Source organism: Nilaparvata lugens, chromosome 3 (genome assembly GCF_014356525.2).
Source record: "Nilaparvata lugens isolate BPH chromosome 3, ASM1435652v1, whole genome shotgun sequence".
Lineage (NCBI taxonomy): Eukaryota > Metazoa > Arthropoda > Insecta > Hemiptera > Delphacidae > Nilaparvata > Nilaparvata lugens.
Window position 1 is genome coordinate 23,057,235 of NC_052506.1, and position 20,436 is coordinate 23,077,670.

At 34.6% G+C, this 20,436-nt stretch overlaps 1 protein-coding gene across 2 annotated transcripts in view; it reads right to left on the reverse strand.

The window, feature by feature from the left end:
- LOC111060389 (villin-1) overlaps nt 1–20,436 on the reverse strand; it is a 53,797-nt gene that overhangs the window by 10,926 nt on the left and 22,435 nt on the right. For both annotated transcript variants that reach the window (XM_039423324.1, XM_022348051.2), the window contains exons 2-5: nt 7,524–7,634; nt 6,679–6,792; nt 5,918–6,114; nt 258–483 (exon numbers count right to left, since the gene is read on the reverse strand). In XM_039423324.1, coding sequence (XP_039279258.1) covers nt 258–483; nt 5,918–6,114; nt 6,679–6,792; nt 7,524–7,607 — 621 coding nt within the window. In that variant the 5' untranslated portion in view covers nt 7,608–7,634. The remainder of the gene's footprint in view (nt 1–257; nt 484–5,917; nt 6,115–6,678; nt 6,793–7,523; nt 7,635–20,436) is intronic.

Genomic DNA, 20,436 nt, shown 5'->3' on the forward strand with positions numbered 1-20,436 from the left:
TACAGCGGTGGTGATGTTGCCCTGCTAGAGCGGAAGGCGTTACTGTAGTCTTTACTGAGTGTTCAACACCTCATGATGCGCATACCCAGTTTCCTCTCTGAAAGCACTGCATCGACTGAGCCTGTTTTGACAATCAACAACTCGAAAAGTACGCTAATCTCTATGACTATTCATCACTTGGCTGAACTGGTTTACCATCTCCCTGCATATCTCTACTCCATATATCCCTCTAATTCGGAAGATGTTTTAATTCTTACCTTAGTGGCAAGCAGCTTCTCCATGCTGTTAGCGTGGCTGCCGATCCAGACGAAGATGACGTCACTGGTGTCGATGATGAAGACGTCGCCGTGGTTGAAGTGCGCCCAATCAATAGCGGGCATTTGGCGCACCAGCGGAGTGCGGCGGCCTTTTACGCGGAACAGGCGCGGCTCGAACGTGGCCGTGACGTGGTAAAGGCCTGAGCTCACGCCACCTTTCAACAGTCTGCAAACAATGGCCCCATTATACTGTCATAATATTATGTACAATTCCCACTTATATCACACGTGGAAGAAAAATGGACATACACCAACTTCACCCCGCGGTCAAAGGTAGTGGATCATTGCTCCTACACACAAGTACATTTTGTACGTGTTGACGTCATTACTGCTTGTCACATTTTGTCCCACTCTCACTCTGTCAAAGTAATAACTTTATTACTCTCTCCGATAACCATCTTCGTTATTATGAACATTCATATTCGATTAGCACAAATTCTTTTGAATCCAATTCTAAACATGTTCTAGAGATCTTTGTTTTTTTTAAAGCGTCATTACACAGTCATATATGTGCCATTACACACAAATACATTACAAATTACATTACATTACATTACAAATCATAGATATCAAAAGAACTTCTAACAAGCATTTGATTCTCTGTTAAACATCACATCATACAGTATTTTATTAAATAAACAATAAAATATATTCATAATCTTTTCGAATAATACCAACATTCCAATTTAAAAGCAAGAACCTAAACTCCCTTGCCTACCTATTCACCTTTGAAATATAATTAAGCAAAACCTTTTATGTTATGCTCATCTAATCATATAAAAAATAAAAAGGGTCGGATAAAAATGATCTAGACACCAATAGACTTTCTCGTTATTTTGATATGAAATTCTTCCTTATTACGACATAACATCCCATAATTCTGTGAAAAGTGATATTCAAAAGAAAAACATTTGTTTATGATGTTTTCAGTTGAAAAAAATTCCATTATAATCCTTTAACCCTTGACTTTTTCAGCACTACTGTAATAATCGGGGATGACAATCCCCGACTCAATATTTATAATTATTTTCTTCTTATTTATTAATATTTCTAATTTTAATTAAATTTTTATGGGCCGGTTTCCGAGCTCGGGATTTAGCTAAGTCCTAGACTTTAAACAGCTGGTGTCAGAAAATTGGCTTTCCAAAACGGGGCGTAGTCGCAGCTTTTATTATTATTATTATTATTATTATTATTATTATGTTTGTTTCTGTCCATAATGTGAACCACATTGGATGGGCACAGATAGACAAGTCATTAATAATGAAAGAAAAAGCATGCACTCAAGGCAAGAGCAGACATCAAGTAAAATACCGCTCCAAAGCAGCACTTTCACAACTGAAAAACTCATTCAGCGCATAAAACTGGTGATCCTCAAGGAACAGCCTCAACTTTCTCCTCAGGCTTGCCAGTGGCAGAGTCCCCGCTGTAATGGGTAGCTTGTTGATGATCTTTCCCACCATGTAAGCCAAACTAACTTGAGTTCTTCCAAGCCTGCAATACGGGAGGTCGAGCCTATTCCTATTACGGTATTATGCCCATGGACATCACCCCTTGTAGGCAGGACACCCACCTCCCCAACTGCCCCAATCACAGACCTGAAAATGAAGAGGCCAACCACAGTCAAAATACGCTGCTTAACAAAGAGTGGCCTACAAGGGGCTAGGTATCCAGCACCACACAGAATTCTCACAGCCTTTTTTTGTAGCAGCAAGACAGCCCCCACCTCAGCAGCTCCACCCCAGAGTGTGATGCCATATGACATCACACTGTGGAAGAACGCATGGTAGCTCATACGGAGATATGCCTCGGGAACACAGCTCTTCAGGCTCCTCAGCAGAAACAGGACTCTGTTCAACCTGCAGCAGACACTCTGTATATGCTCCCTCCAAGAAAGTTTCCTATCAAGATGGAAGCCCAAGAGCTTTACAGGAGGGAACTCATACTGCATCCCATTCCTAAGGCTGAAGACAATGGTTTGTGTCTTTTCACTGTTTAAGGCAAACCGGTTAGCAGCAAACCAGTCGGCAGCTGCCCCTCTGGATGCATTCATCAAGTCCTGGACCTCATGCATATTCCTGCCAACATCCATGATAGAGGTGTCATTGGCGTAGCATACAACCATCCTATGATCTGAAAGGGCAACATCATTGATCATAATCAGAAACAGAAGGGGTCCCAGCACAGATCCCTGGGGCACCCCATAACTCAGGGCTCTAACCCGTGAGAGCCCACCACCTGCCTGAACAGCCTGCCTGCGTCCACCCAAGTATAAGCGCAGAAGCTGGAGAGGGCCACCAACCACACCATAGAGAATCAACTTAGACAGCAAGATTTCATGATCCAGGGTGTCAAAAGCCTTGCTGAGATCACATAGCATCAGCCCAGCAAGGCTCCCCCCTTCAAAACTATCACATATCCCTTTAATTATACATTTGACAGCGCCCACTGTCAACCGTCCAGCCCTGAACCCAAATTGATTGTCAGCAAACAGACCATTCAGCTCACAGAACTCATACAATTGGCCAGCTATTATGATCTCAAATATTTTTGACAGAACTGGCAAAATTGAGACTGGTCTATAGTTGTTAGGATCCAGGCGAGAACCCTTCTTATAAATTGGTACAACCCTTGCCAACTTCAACTCATCTGGGAATACATTCTGAGCTAGACACTCATTTATACATTGAGTCAAAGGGATCAATATAAACTTAATGATACATTTTAAGAAATTACTTGACATACAATAAATGTCCTTGCTTGCCGAACACTTGAGGCCCATGGTGATTTGCAGGACATCCTCGCATGTGACACTGTGCCACACCAGTGTAGCTGTGGGTGGCTGCCGAACCCACATAAGATGACACACAGGCAGTGCCACTGATGCAGCCATCCCTTGAACTGGTGATGTTGGTGTTGGCAAAGGGGCTGTTACTGATGCCGATGTCGATGATGATGATGCTGTCAATGAGGATGCCATCAATGATGATGCCGGAGACGATGATGGTGCTGTCAACAATGCTGGATCCGGTAAAGAGGCTGTCACTGGTCCCGATGTTGATGATGATGATGCCGCTGACGATGACAATGTTAATGATGACGCTGCTGATGATGATGCCACCGATGATGGTGCCATCAGTGATGCTGGAGTTGATGATGGTGTTGTCAGAGATGCTGGTGCCGGTGAAGAGGCTGTCACTGGCACTGATGTTAATGATGATTCTGGTGTCAATGATGGTGCTGTCAGCGATTCTGCTGTTGCTGGCAAGGTCACAGGTGATGTCATCCTTGCTGCTATTTGCTCAACAGAACCAATCCAGTGGTTGTTGAGAACATCTGGAGAGAGCGGAACTTCCCTTGGCACAGAAGACCGCAGCTCATCATGAATGACATTCCATGCTGCCAGACATCTGTTTGGTGCTCTACTAATACGATCAGCATTGTATGATAGCTTGGCTCTCTCAGCCTCCAGCCTGTAATGATCTCTCAGATCAGTATAGATCAACTTTGAAAGCCTTGAGCCATCAACTCTGTATCTCTCATGAGCAATGAGAACAATATCCCTAAGATTCAACAGTTCTCTACTTATCCATGGTGATGCCTTTCTTCTTTTGCTCCTAAAGTTAATAAGTGGGAAGCACTGATTGAACATTCCCAGAAAGTAATCAAAGAATGCTGTGAAGTTGGATTCTGCATCCACATGCTGAAAGAGCATCAGCCAGTTCACATCTCTCAGTTCATCACAAAACATTCTAACTTTGTTCTCTGTAATCAATCTTGTTTTAGTACAAACAGACAACTGGTTAGGCCCACTTGCTATACTATTATTTGCCCTGGAGATGGGAATCACCATACACTTGATTGCCTCATGATCACCCAACTCATAATGCACCACACTTGACCATAAATTATCATTCAGTCTTAGACTGGAGGCAACATTGTCAAGGCAAGCATCCAGTCTAGTAGGTTGATGGATTGTCAGATATAGATTCAGAGATCTTAACAGATTCTGAAAGTCACGTGTTTTATTGTTACTCAGTAATACATTGATGTTGAAGTCCCCCCCCCCCCAACTATAAATTCAAATCCTGGGTTAAGCCTCTTAAGCATAATAATCATATCCTCCAAGGCCTGAAAGAAGCCACCCAGATTGCCTGATGGTGGACGATACACTACAATTATGTACATCTTGACATGCCCCAAAGTCACACATGCAAACTCATGCTCACCTTCCAAGCAGAAATGTTCAACATTAACACATGCAGCATTCAAATTATATTTTACAAAAATTGCAACACCTCCATTCCTCTGAGCAACACGAGAAAACCCAGCAGCCAGAGCAAACTCATTTATCCTAATCATCTCAAGGTCACATTTTCTCAACCAATGTTCTGAGAAGCACAACAAATCATACATCTCACTCTGCATTATCGCTTCTATCTCATGCAGCTTATTACTAAGGCATTGTACATTACAGAAAAGCAATAAGAGTCTATTATTCACTGCAGAGACTGGCACCGACTGCACTGACATCCCTATTTCATCTGGCTCCCCCTGGGTCTCATGAATAAAAAACGCCTCAGAGTAATATTCTTTGGCCACAATGAAGGCTCTGTAATTTTTTCACGATGATTGAAATCAATACCCAACTTGAAACTATCATAAGCACCCTTTGAGTTTAGCTTTTCCACCAATATATCAAGCTGAGGGAAAGTTGATGCCAGAAATGATTCAACATCTGTCACAGAAGTTCCTTTTTTGATTTTGCCCAAATGGAACCAGGCCTTTTTTTCACCAGATAGAAGCTCTGAGCCAATCAAACCTGAGCCTATAATGAGTTTGTGATCAAATTTGCGATTAGGCTTATTAACTTTCTTTGCTTGCCTTCTACCTGTCAATAGTTTCCAGTCATTTTCTTTCTCCTTAAAGATATACTTGAACTTTCACTATCTGCATGCAAATGAGTACTAACCTGATGTTCAGTCCTATTGCTCGTTTCAAAAGCTTCAGTATTTGTTTGATTTTTACTCTGATTATTGGAAATCACGAATCTATTGTTATCAACAGTCAAGTCTGAGTTTGCTATTTTTTCGAACTTCTCCACTTTAGACTTCACAGATTTCTTCAAATTATAACAGTAGTCGTAGTTTTTATTTTCTCATTTCTATAATTATTGGAAACGTTTTTCCTTGACGAAATTAGACATTCCTAAATTATTCAAAATAGCTGAAACTTTACACTATTTTCTCTTTATTTTTTTTTGTGTTCAATTTTCTAGTTTTTCGAAATTTAATTCAAACGTGACTATGACAATGACTGCGACTACGCCCCGTTTTGGAAAACCAATTTTCTGACTCCAGCTGTTTAAAGTCTAGGACTTAGCTAAATCCCGATCTCGGAAACCGGCCCTAAAAGTTGCAGATTTAGTCAATATGACAATGCTGCTAGTTTCTCGGATGGATAGCCAAGTTTCCACTTATATTATACAGGCTATAGAATCGGGTTGGATTTATATGAATGTGCCGCCCGATTTGAGACGACATCAGCTCTACAACATTGATTTCCTGACATTTTGCTTGAAAGGCTAGGTAGTACTCTACCTAATTCCATTGGCGAAATAGGACTTGAAGCGAGGCGACTCGCTGCCTTGCACCTCCCTGTGTTGGACGGGTGACCCGGCAAGGTAGTCGTCCAGCTCCACTGTCTTGTAGGCGGCCACAGCTGACTCGTCCTGGCTCGTCGCCTCGCCCAGCCAGAAGTGGATGTGCGTCTCCAGGGGGCCAGCAACATCCACACTCTACACAACCAACCAAGCAATCGTAAACAACCAGCAACCAACAAAAAGAACGAGGAGGAGCATTGAAGGAAGAGGAATATAAAGAGAAAGGGGAAGAAGAGGAAATTTGTCAAAGCCTCCAATTTATTTTATTGATCCAGCAATAAACACCAAAAAAATTCTTTTAACAAGGAAGCCGATTTTAGAGGTTGCTTCATAATAATATATAGTCAAAGAATTGATGATAACTCAGTAGAGGACTATTGCAAAGGGAAATATAAAATAATAAATCAAAATACCTTGATGAAAAATAGCTTGGAGATTGTATTTTCAAAATTTCATTTATTTATTAGCTACCAATTTGGAATGAATCTCCCCCAAGATTTCAACTCTAAACGCTCATATTTCAAAAAGTAAAAATGATGAAAACTAAAAACGTTTTCCTTGGAAATTTGTTTCATTTGTGTAACTTCATAGTATCCAAATCGAAATACTTTGAAAAATGTCAGGAGTAAAAACACTCTATAAGCGTGATGCTCAGGCTTAATATCGACCATCTCATAAATATATCGATAGGCTACTCACTTTGATCCCTGGGCCAACGAATTGACCCGGCGCTGAGGCAGCATAGATGATGTACGAGTCACCTTCGAAAAATGTTCCATATTGATCTTTAGGAACTGGAACGATTGCTAGGTTCTGGAAAAATAAATTTTATGGAATAAAGTATAATTATTTTGATCGAAATATTTCAAATGGTAAAAAGTAAATTCGTATGGCTTTTGTTGGTGGGGAGTCCCTTGCGGGAAGGTCCCACCGCCTGAATATATAATTTAAGCCGTCAATGGGCCTTACGACTGTCATACTTCTGCCGGGACCGACAGTTTAACGTGCCCATCCAATAAAACGGGAGTTAACTGGTTAAAAAACTTTTGGTATTAAGAGGGTTTGAACACGGGGAAGAAGAGGGTTTCGCATGGTGAGTATAGGCTAAAGCAGAAAGTTCAATCATTTGATTGATTTACTGGAAGCTAAAAATAATACTTTTAATGTTCTAGTCAAGTACTGTCTTAGTACAGTTATATTAGCCTCTCCTAGAACTAGCAGTAGCCTACAAGTATCAATAAAATAGGTACTAAACTACACTAGTGTAATGATACAATTGAGAACACTTTCAACATGAACTTTTCAACAATAATATGACTTCCACAATAAATATAATATGATTTGTTGCGTGTAGATACGGTATGACGAGTTGGATTTGAACAAACTGGAAAATCTGACAAGTTTTATGGAGAGATCAATATTATCAGTAACGAAAATTCTAGTTCTCCATTTCCATATTATGTTTTTTCCATATTAGAATTTGAATTATAAATGAAATAAATACCAGCACTAAAAACCTAGTGAAAAGTGAGAAATTCGCTTACCTCAACCCTCCATATGAGGAATGCTGTTGCATTTTTGGGAACAAGTTTGAAGGCTGGATCAACATTGTTGATAGAGTCGTTCATTTCACGACTTACTGCTCTTTTAAAATCCTGAAATCGAAGAGCAACCAATTATTATCAAAATATAGACCATCATTGATTTTCTTATAGGCTTTTGCAAAATAGTATTGTTATTTATTTTGACAATTGTTATACTAAAACTTATTAGTAAAATGTGGCTCAAATGCTAATTATATAATTTTACGATTTGAAGTTTGCCGTGCTACCAATTTTTCCTTAAATCGGTTGGAATAGCATTTAACACCTATTAACCTAAGGATAGTTGTCGGCTCCAATGAAATAGATTCTTGATAAATTGTGAATGGATCTATCACCTATGAATGAGAAATCCAGTTTTCAGAGCAAATGAACTTATAATCTTCAGATGAATTTAAACAAATACACAAAGAACTATATCTTATAAGCCTAATTTTTTAGAGTAACTATGAACTAAAATACTTATCTAGTTTACAGTTGAAAAACAGTGGCTATTGGCTTGAATACACAAATAGCAAATTACGAACAAAACAGAACACTAAAAATTGTCCAAAACTCAATTTAAAACATTAATAAACGAAAATGATTCAGAGCAAAATTTTACAACAACACACGTAGCCAGCCATTTTTCTAGAGAAGGCAGAACAGAGACACCTCCAACATTACAGACACGTCACCAAAAATTTATAAATTACAAGTTTAGAATTCACATTCTACATCTGTTCTCAATAAAACTTTATTTTGAAACTGTTATTTTAAACTTTCATATATATTCTCTATTTAAATAAACTATTTATCTATTAATTATGCTAACCAAGCCTCGGTGACACCATGGAACAATGCAACAATCATTTACGATAAAAAATTCTCCGTCGAAAAGTTTGTCCGTCTATTGATGACTCTGATATTTACTATAAAGTTCCATAGATCTCGAATTGAAGATTCGATTCCAATGTGAGAAAAAATGTAATATTACAAATACCCCCCTCTTGACATAAAAAATTTTACTGTTTGAAAAATTGTTGAAATTAAATTTGAGAACAGTAACAATTTTTTCTATAAAAACATTACATGTCAACTATAATTGAAAATTATTATAAAAATTCATCAATAGCATTTGTTATATGTTTCCAAACAATATTTCAAAGTATAGAATATCAATATTACTTTTGATTTAGCTTTATAATTTAAAGGAAAATATCTCAACAGAAAGTTTAATATGTAAAGAATAGTTTTTTGAAATTGCACATAAATTTAATAGATAGAAAATTTCAATTTTTATTGCATAAAAAAAATTAGTATGTTGAATGAAAAAATTTATTATTATTTATTTATTTATTTATTTTATTTTTATTTTTTTTTTTTAATGAATTGATGAATTGTTACATTTAATTTTCACATAAAATTTCAATAAATCAAAAAATGTTCATTTCTTTCACTATTGACGCGGTTGATTTTATTGATGCACATTTTGGAAAACAGTCCATTAAGGCACTCAGTATGATTTTCAGTTAAGTGTGACTCCAATGTGATGACGTTAGTGTTGGGCTGATCTGGATGCACGTAGTGTTGGGCTAATACTTGTAGTCGACTGATGCATATCAAACTCGATACAGGTGACATCTCAGTTAGCATTGCCTCATGCTTGTAGTAGACGGCTGCATACCAAACTCGATACAGGTGACATCTCAGTTAGCATTGCTTCATGCTTGTAGTAGACGGCTGCATTCCAAATTCAATACAGAGTCACGTAAATTTTGTATCATATTTGTAATTATACAATGTACATTTCAGGCTTGAAATGACAATGTAATTCGTTTTTTGGAAAAGAGATAGATGCTGCATACAGGATTAATTTAGGTGAGGATTAATTTAGGTAAGGTTTGGTTTTTTGATATTTTCAGCTTTCAAGGTTTAGAGTTCTGCATACAGGAATAATTTAGGAGAGGATTTTTTGAATCAATTCTTTCATGATACTGTGACTGTTATTCTGAATTCAAAGTTGTGAATGTGAACATGGATGGCAATTACCTCCAGGTAATGCAGTAGTGTTGAAGTTTGAGATACAAGGTCAGCAATAAGCATTGGCATTGCTATTGGCGTATGCTTTGGTGTCGGCTTTAGCATCGGCGTTGATATTGGCATTGGCATTGGCGCAGGCATTGGCATTAGCATTGGCGCAGATTTTGGCATTGGCGTAGCTATTGGCATTGGCGCAGGCATTGACATCAGCACAGGCATCGGCGTAGATTTTGGCATTTTGGCGTAGTTATTAGTGTTGATATTGGCGTAGTTATTAGTGTAGGCATCAGCATTGGCGCAGATTTTGGCATTGGCGCAGGCATTGGCGTAGCTATTGGCATTGGCGTATATTTTTGTTGTTGGCATCAGCGTTGGCGCAGGCATTGGCGTAGCTATTGGCATCAGCATTGGCACAGACATTGGCATTGGCGCAGGCATCGGCGTAGATATTGGCGTTGGCATCAGCACAGGCATCGGCGTAGATTTTGGCATTTTGGCGTAGTTATTGGCGTTGACATTGGCATAGTTATTAGTGTAGGCATCAGCATAGATATTGGCGTAGTTATTGGCGTAGATATTGATGTTGACATTGGCATAGTTATTGGCGTTGGCATCAGCATTGGCACAGATTTTGGCATTGGCGCAGGCATTGGCGTAGCTATTGGCGTAGATATTGATGTTGACATTGGCATAGTTATTGGCGTTGGCATCAGCATTGGCGCAGATTTTGGCATTGGCGCAGGCATTGGCGTAGCTATTGGCATTGGCGTAGTTATTAGTGTAGGCATCTGCGTAGTTATTAGTGTAGTTATTGGTGTTGACATTGGCATAGTTATTGGCGTTGGCATCAGCATTGGTGCAGGCATTGGCATCGGCGTAGATTTTGGCGTAGTTATTGGTGTTGGCATCAGCACAGATATCGGCGTAGTTATTGGCGTAGATATTAGTGTTGGCATCAGCACTGGCGCAGGCATTGGCATAGGCGCAGGCATTGGCGTAGTTATTGGTGTTGACATTGGCGTAGTTATTGGTGTTGGCCGCAGCGTAGATGAGTCACACTAGTTCGAAAATCACCCAAATGTTCTTAACACTCTTCATGGCGTTCACTTGTTGCTGATTTCGAGATTCACATGATAACTATTTCAATGTTAATGTCTGTGCTGTACCTGTTATCTTAAAATGCTTATAAACTAAAAAGAAAAACTTGATTAGGCTATCAATACAATCTAATACACATGAAAATTATTTTTAAATATATATGAAATTGAAATTTGTTAACATCTTATTATACAGTCAGCAATACATAAATTGTGAAATATGGACATATCAATTACAAATTTTCACTATAAAAAAAATTTCATTTCCATCTATTCACTGTTCAAATATCAAAATTTAATCCATTCTTAGAAATAGAAATAGAATTTCATAACACTCTGTATCATTATCAAAATTGTAAAAAACATCAGATCATCACAACAAAAATTAATTTCAATATATATTTCAATAATTTCAGACAATTGGTCTTCTATTCACAATCATTTTATAATATATCTGCATTTCATTATCATTTAATATAACATTTCATTTATAGCAAGTTCATTTCACATTTATGATTTATCATTCAGGGTTTCGAAATTATTTAGTTTTAATTTTGTGTTCAAAAATTGTATAAAAAGCAAATTATTTAATATTGTTAATCATCGTTTGTTGGATACTATAGTTTATTTCGACCTTTCAATGTTCTAAACACAAACTACATTCCATGACAAAACTTTACTATCAATCATTAAACAAGAAACCATTCAAAACATCAATAATATTTTGCTTCAAAGGCAATCAATATTCATAATTAATCATCATTTTGCATCTATGGCAATCAACATTATTAATCATTATTTTTGCATCTATGGCAATCAACATAAGTAATCAACACAAAAAATATTATCTCATTACTGCCTCTCTAAGTCATAACCTCTGTTATTCCTTCTTTAGGCAATAATGGGTTTCCATCTCAAAAAACAATCACATACCAGCAAAATTCTAATCAACAAACCCCACTAAAAATTCTACATACACTCCAGCATCCATTTCAAACGATACTCAATCATATCAAAATTTATAGAACAAACAAATTTAAAAATTTTGAAAAAGATATCAATCACAAAAAACTTATTTCAATTAATAATATAACAAAACGTTTTAAATTGAACCATTTATTTTTTAAAATAATTTAAAATTTAAAGACTGTATAATAAGTACAAACATTTCAAGATTATAATACAAAGATGATCAAGATGAATAATGGGTAAATAAGTTCCCTAAAAAATACAAAAAAGAGAAATAGAAAACTGGGTAAATACATTCCCTAAAACAATACAAAGAAGAGAAAGATTAATTAGAGCCTATCCTACATGTCAGTACTGAACTTTCATGAGGAAGTATATTAATAAAATATACTACTATGGAATTTTGTAAATTCCAAGTATGACTCTAATTTGTTATAATTGTGAGCTATCACTCCCACAAAAACAACTGGTGAAGGAAAAAATGTTGACTATTGTGACTGGGTGGATAGTTCCTAGATGTCTGTAAGGCAATGTGATAGCAGACTCTAGTATCGGACCACAAAAACAAAAGTATGCAAAAGGTTTTACAAACATTTGATGTTGCAGTCTTAAGGTTTTTATATCGCAAACAAGTAGGTCAGATAATCGAGTCCAGCCGTATGTGGTTCACGCCCACACCTCTAAAAGAATCACACCTACTTGTCTACCAAAAATCCAAAGTATTGGACAGCAAAGAAAAAAAAAATAAAATGCAAAATGGGTTAAAAGCCCAGAAGAAAATTATAACCTAATTACATATGGCTTATGGCACGATATGCAATGAAAGATGAGAACATGGGACAAAATTGCTCTGAAAAACCTAATTACCTAATATGATACCTAAAAAAAAAATAGACATGATTAAAATATGTAATACATGATGAAAAAATATACCACAAGCAAACAATTATTTAACTACAATGGATAGATTTTAGAAAAGTTAAGTTTTATCAACAATTTAAAGATTAGGAAAATAAGCTACTATTTCAACTTCTAATATTATTTCAGAAAAAATACAAATTTAAATGACTATGGACAAGATTGGTTAATATATGCATCATAGAAGAAATTTACTGAATATTACACAAAGACAGGAAAGAATCGAAAATTGAAAAGATTAAGGGCCAAGAAAAATAGGCTACAGGAAAGAAAAAAGATACAATTATGGACTCTTACCATACGTAGTATTTACGGTCATTGCTATTCTGAATCCCGGCATGACACAGGATTCCTAATCATTGTGTGCTTTCTGATGGTATTTCTTCATCATATATTGATTGACTCTCACAATTTTACCTGTACTTATCTCTTCCAGTTTGAAACACCCTTATTGAGATCATCTCTTATTATGTAAGGTCCACGATATTTAGGACACAGCTTGGCAGAAAACTTCTTCAGCTTGCTCGACAAAATGTAATTTCGAATTACAACTAGATCATCAACTTTGAATTTATACTTGGGTTTATTATGCATATTCTGTTTGAATCTTCTGATGACACCTCTATTCTTTATTCTGTACAGTATTCGTTTGTTTCTGATACTTTCTTCTTCAAGTTCAAACTTATTTTCTACAGGATATTTGATATACTTGAAAACAAGATGTGCCAATTTATGATTCATCATAAGCTCCATGGGTATGTGACCAGTCGATTCATGAAAATTGTTGTTGATGACAAATTCAACCTTATCAATATACTTGTACCAAATATTATGCTTATTTACAGGAACATTAGTTCTCAATATGCGATTGACCTCTTTCAATGGTCTTTCACTAAGATTTGCCTGGGGATGATAAACTGAAATGTAGTAATATTTTATACCTAATCTTTCCATAGATTCTTTCCACAATCTGCTTTGAAAACAAGTACCATTATCACTGATTATATATTCAAATTTACCAAATTCATTTACATATTTCTCAACAACTTTTACTAAATTATGAGCGTTAGCCTTAACTATAGGATTTAGTTAGCTGACTTTGTATCTCAAACTTCAACACTACTGCATTACCTGGAGGTAATTGTCATCCATGTTCACATTCACAACTTTGAATTCAGAATAACAGTCACAGTATCATGAAAGAATTGATTCAAAAATCCTCTCCTAAATTATTCCTGTATGCAGAACTCTAAACCTTGAAAGCTGAAAATATCAAAAAACCAAACCTTACCTAAATTAATCTTAGTAAAGATTAATAATTGTAAACTTAATTAAACTTAATTGTAAACTTAGTAAAGCCATCATGAATAATGCACATCCATTTGTACTTGCCACCTGGTAATTCTCCATAAACATCAATGAACACTTTGTGATGTTTTTTCTCAGAAATTATGGTATGCATTTCTAATAATTTCTTTTCATTTGATGTCTTTACAAGTTGACAATACTTACAGTATCTTATAGTTTTGGTAACAAGTCTGTAACAATCTTTTATGTAAAAAGTTTCTTCAATAAATTTGCATGTTTTTGATATACGACCTAATCTTTCATGAAATTCAACTATCAATTCTTCATACAGTGCTGCAGGCACACAAACTTTCCAAAAGCTATTCTTTCCAGATTTTCTAGTGAACAAAAGATCATCATTTACTTTAAAAAATTTGTTGATATTCAAATTACCTGTCTCCAACTTTTCTCTTACATTTTTTAACCAAACATCATCTTTTTGAATTTCTTTGATCTTCTTTACTATCTCGATTAACTTGTTATCACTCTTAATGATATTCAATACCTTGAATTCATTTGAATTTCGATTTTCTAAATTACCTTCATAATCAGTTCTAGAAATGATATCTGGCACAATGTTATCCTTTCCTGCTACAAATTCCCACTCAATATTAAAATTCTGTAATGCAAGAATCCATCTTCCCAAACGACCATGTCCTATCTTACATTTTTTTAAAAAGGTCAAGGCTTTATGATCTGTACGGACAACTATTTTTTGATTACCAAAATAATTTTGAAGTTTCATCAAGCCAAATAATACAGCTAAACATTCTTTCTCACATATTGTGTAATTTAATTCAGATTTCGTTAAGCTTCTGCTAGCATATGCAATGACACAGTGTTCCTTATCTTCACCTTCCTGAAATAACTCAGCTGCAATTCCTACATCACTGGCATCAGTGGCCAAAATGAAATTTTTGTTATAATCAGGATGTTTCAAGATCACACAGTCGATGAACCTATCTTTGATTTCTTGAAAGGTATCATTATCTTTTTCAGTCCAAATGAATTTATTTTTCTTGCATAGAAGATGCTTAAAACGATTTGTCAAGTATGAATAATTTTTCTGAAACTTTCTGTAAAAATTACAGAGACCTATGAATGACTGCAATTGTTTCAATTTTGAGGAATGGGAAATTTCTGAATAGCATTTAGCTTAGAGTCATCTGCTTCAATACCATTTTTACTGATAATATAACCCAAATACTTTATCTTATCTGCAATAAATTTCGATTTATTCAGTTTCAACTTCAAATTACTTTCCCTCAACTTATTGAATAATAGTTCAATTCGACTGATATGTTGTTCAAGAGATATACTAGAAATGGCAAGATCATCAATATAAGCAATAGTAAACTCACAAACCTCTTCACCTAGCATTTTGTACAAGCACTTGATAAATTCAGAACCACTAATATTCAATCCAAATGGTAGATGTGTATATTGATAAGTCTGTCCAAAAACATTGAAAGCTACATACTTTTTACTATCTTCAGTTAATTTTACCTGATTGAAACCTTGAGTGAGATCAAAACTGCTAATGTAGTTGCACTTATTGAAACGTATGATCAAGTTATCTATTGGTTCAGTTTCTGTAAAATCCCTTATTATGTACTTATTTATTTCTCTTCCATCTAAACATAATCGAATTTCATTGTTTGGCTTTTTCACTATTACCATAGGGCTTGTATATTCAGAGCTACCTGGTTCAATGATTTTCTGATCTAACATTTTCTTCAATTCTTTCTTGACTTGATCTCTATACTGATATGGAATCGGATAACTCTTCTTATCTAATTTCACATCATCTTTCATTTTCAGTTTACATAAATAGTCTTTTGCAGATCCAGGACTATCAGAGAAAATATCTTTGTTATTTTCAAATACTTCAATTAATTTGTTTACCAATTCAGGAGATTCATCGCTTAGCTGTAATCTTAAATTATCAATTTGCTGATTCCATAAAGTATCAAACGTTTCTTGGTCTCTTACTATGTTAACATGAAAAAGTCTATTGTACTTCAAGGTATCCTTTTTTATAAATGGAAAACAACAATCTTTCAGTGATATCATATTTTGATTGAAATCAATAATTGCTCCAGCATCTTTTAAGAAATCACAACCCACCAAAATATCCACATTTAAATCTTGAACTATAAGAAAAACTATTGGCAATTCTAACTTACCAAAAAATACCTCTAACATAATCTGTTTATTTATCTTCTTATGTCTCATACCAGTAGCTACAACTATACTTACATTAGGAGCTGGTACCAAGTTCAAATTGATATTGTTTTTCTTCATTTCATCAACAAGTTTCTCATTAATTACATTTACCTCAGAGCCGGTGTCAATAATCATTTGATATTTCTTATTGAAAATTTGTACTTCTATTTCTGCTAAATCATATCCAGTAGGTGGAGTATTCTCTTGTTCCTCCAATAGTTCATTAAAAATACAACCCATCATGTATGGTTCTTCTTGACAAACAGTTTCAGATTTACTCATATCTTCATTTACCTGAATTTCTGGAGTATGTACCATATTTACACTTGATGCTTTAATATGACTTTCTTGATAACTAGGCATTACTTCATTACTTAAATTCTTACAGCTATTTTCTTGCACATGAATTTGACTGATTAATTCTGGCTTTCTTACTTCAAACCTGTTTGAAGTTTCTGAATCAAAATTTATTTTATTCATGTCTACAGCAGTTATATCAAAATTTGACCTTTCCTTAACTGGGAGAGCAGGGCTGTCGTTTCGTCGTCCCATTATTAGTTTAAAGGAGCATTATGTCTTGGACGATTTGCATTTGTCTGATTTGAAGTTTGAGCAGGCATATAACCTGGCGGTGGGAGGCTGAAATCTAACTGGTAGTTGTTAGCTGGTCGATTTGGATTTGATTGATTTGAATTCACAAGTTGATGATTTCTATTATCTCTGAAATTATGCTGAAAATTTTGATCTCTATGACCATTATTGTTTGGTCCATTTTGGTACCGTCGATTTTGGAAATAATTCCTACCTCCTTGATACTGCTTATTATTATCATGAAACATCACACCATTTGAATTCTGAGACCTACTTCTATCATCCCTATGTTCACTCTGATGAAAACTTATTGTTTTATTTTGACCTCCAGCTTGAGCATTGTTATGATCACGGGGCATTTGTCTGTTTACTTTGTAAGTGTCAGTATTGTCAAACTCATTCAACAAACAAATAAACTCATCACTAGTCTTAATGTTACGAATAATAGCAGCTGTAGATATGGTTTCATCAAAATGACCTTTCAAAAACTTGAAAATAGTATCTTTATCTAAGGCTGGAATTAGATTCTTAGCAATGTTGAAACGAGAAATATAATACTCAGTAAGACTTAGATAAGTTTGGCTTATATTTTCCAAATCTCAAATCATCTCTAGCAGATGACTGAATGTTGTCTGACCACATTCTAGCAATGAATTTCTCTTTAAATTCTTCAAAGTTATTTATATCAAAACGAATGAAAATCCACCAATCACGATGAGCAAAATTTGAATTAAAATTGTTTTCCAAAATACCCTTAATTTTGATCCAGTTTGTGATTTCATTTCTCTCAAGATACTCGGTCAAGTTTACTAAGAAATGCATTGGATTCTTTTTGTCAATTTGCATTTGGAATTCAAACCTATCGAAATTACTATTGTTACCAGTATGATTACACATCGGTTTTGTTGACATGTTAATTTTATTTATGTTTTTTCTAACCTCAGTTATAGCAGCTGTATTTTCTTGACAATCTATTTTCAAAGAGGATAATACCTTGATTTCCTTGTCTACTTTTTCGTTTAATTCTACAACCTCTTTTTCAACATGCTTAATACTTTCATTATTTTCTGCATTGATAGCATTTTGTGTCATATTTTGTTGCTCAACTATGATCTTATTTTTATTTACTCTTTCATTAACCTCACTGACCCTATCAGAAACTTGAATGATTTTGTTTTGCATTGATGTTTCTACATCTAACATTTATGTTTCAAGATCGTTAGTTTTCTGCTGTAGATGACCTATTTCTTTGTGATTTTTACTTAATGTATCATTTATCTCTTTTATTTCCCGCTTTGTACTAACCTGATCTAGTCTTATGCTAGCAAATTCTTGCTTCATATCATCAAACCTAGCATTAAACTTAGCATTTTGCTCATCAAATCTAGCATCTTGTCTATCAAACTTTTGTGTTAAGAACTCTATAAGATTTATATCATTTTTAGCTCCTACCATACTTGTTTCATTTGATATTTCTACTACTTTCTCATGACTTGTTACATTTGAACCGTTTTCACTTACAGTTACACTATCGTTTGAGTCATTGTTTAAGGTTAGGTCTAAATCTTGTGATTCTTCATCTAAGTTTTGAATGTTTTCACTGGATAAAACTTCATTATTTTTATTGTCCTCCATCTTGCTACTGTGTAAAAAATATTTACTCATTAGAACCTGAACTTTTTCGAACCGATTTCCCACTCAGCAGCATCTCCCATTCACAATCTATCAAGATATCTATCCTACCAATAATTTTTTTATAACCAGGGATCTATTTTGTAGTTTGAGTCCCACACCAGGGCGTACCATTTGCCGTGCTACCAATTTTTCCTTAAATCGGTTGGAATAGCATTTAACACCTATTAACCTAAGGATAGTTGTCGGCTCCAATGAAATAGATTCTTGATAAATTGTGAATGGATCTATCGCCTATGAATGAGAAATCCAGTTTTCAGAGCAAATGAACTTATAATCTTCAGATGAATTTAAACAAATACACAAAGAACTATATCTTATAAGCCTAATTTTTTAGAGTAACTACGAACTAAAATACTTATCTAGTTTACAGTTGAAAAACAGTGGCTATTGGCTTGAATACACAAATAGCAAATTACGAACAAAACAGAACACTAAAAATTGTCCAAAACTCAATTTAAAACATTAATAAACGAAAATGATTCAGAGCAAAATTTTACAACAACACACGTAGCCAGCCATTTTTCTAGAGAAGGCAGAACAGAGACACCTCCAACATTACAGACACGTCACCAAAAATTTATAAATTACAAGTTTAGAATTCACATTCTACATCTGTTCTCAATAAAACTTTATTTTGAAACTGTTATTTTAAACTTTCATATATATTCTCTATTTAAATAAACTATTTATCTATTAATTATGCTAACCAAGCCTCGGTGACACCATGGAACAATGCAACAATCATTTACGATAAAAAATTCTCCGTCGAAAAGTTTGTCCGTCTATTGATGACTCTGATATTTACTATAAAGTTCCATAGATCTCGAATTGAAGATTCGATTCCAATGTGAGAAAAAATGTAATATTACAAGTTTTAAAATGTGATTTACCAGATTAAATAGTTTTAAGGAGCAAATTTTCCAAAAACGAATGATGAATAGATATTTTTCTATTTTTATAATTAATTTATGCAAATCCTATATAGCATTGATTTGGAGCGTCAAATGTGTCAGTTGAATAAATAAATAAATCATGCCAAAAAATTCTCCCAAATATGTGTGAAGAATAACAAAATTACTAGCCTACATAATGAAATTTATATGGATTAGACAATTTTTATTAATGACTAAAACAATAGCCTATATGAGAAACATTACAAATTCAACAACTTGGTTTAAGTGCAGTAGCATATACTTATATTTATTTCTTGTAAAGCTTTTTTGTATTTTGTTTTTGACAAAAAAAAAATTATCAATGACAATTTTAATTAAATGAAGTTTAAAATGTTTATCAAACTTTAAAGAATCCTTTAATGTCTAGCCCAAGACCTGTTAATCAGTTTGAATTATCTATAAAACTATAAAAACTGAAACTATATTATTTCTTAGAAAACAATACAATATAAATTTCTAGTTTTTGGTCACATTAATCTTTATTGGCCACATAAAGACGAAAAACACTAAAAACTAAAAAAAAAACAAATTGAAAACTCATACCAGACTGTATAATATCCTACGAGGGATCTACATACCAGATATTATACCTGTGATTTATTTTTTATCATGTCTAGTAGATTAGAATATTAAAAAAGCTTACTAAAATTAGAATATAACCAGGTTTAATATTATTGACAGTTGGTAGTAATAAAAGAAGGAAAAAGAATATTGTGAACACAGTATGATTCAGCTCGTTGACATTTCCTTGATCTTGTTAAACTGGTTTTCTTGTGAGGATGGAGTTCCTCAGGAAAAAAGAAAATTAGTTGCGCGAAAAAGGCACATAGTTATCCTTATTCAGGTCCATCCACCGAAATCAGAGTTGAAAAATGATATTAATCTTTGTAGGTATTCAAGTATCGCGCACAGAAAAACAAGGAAACTACGTCACGGGTTTTTATGGATTGTATGGCATGATTCATGCCCAGTCGTTCAGTCCATTTGGTTTTGGAGTCATTACAATTACCTCGGTGTCTAAATGAGAGTCCATTGCAT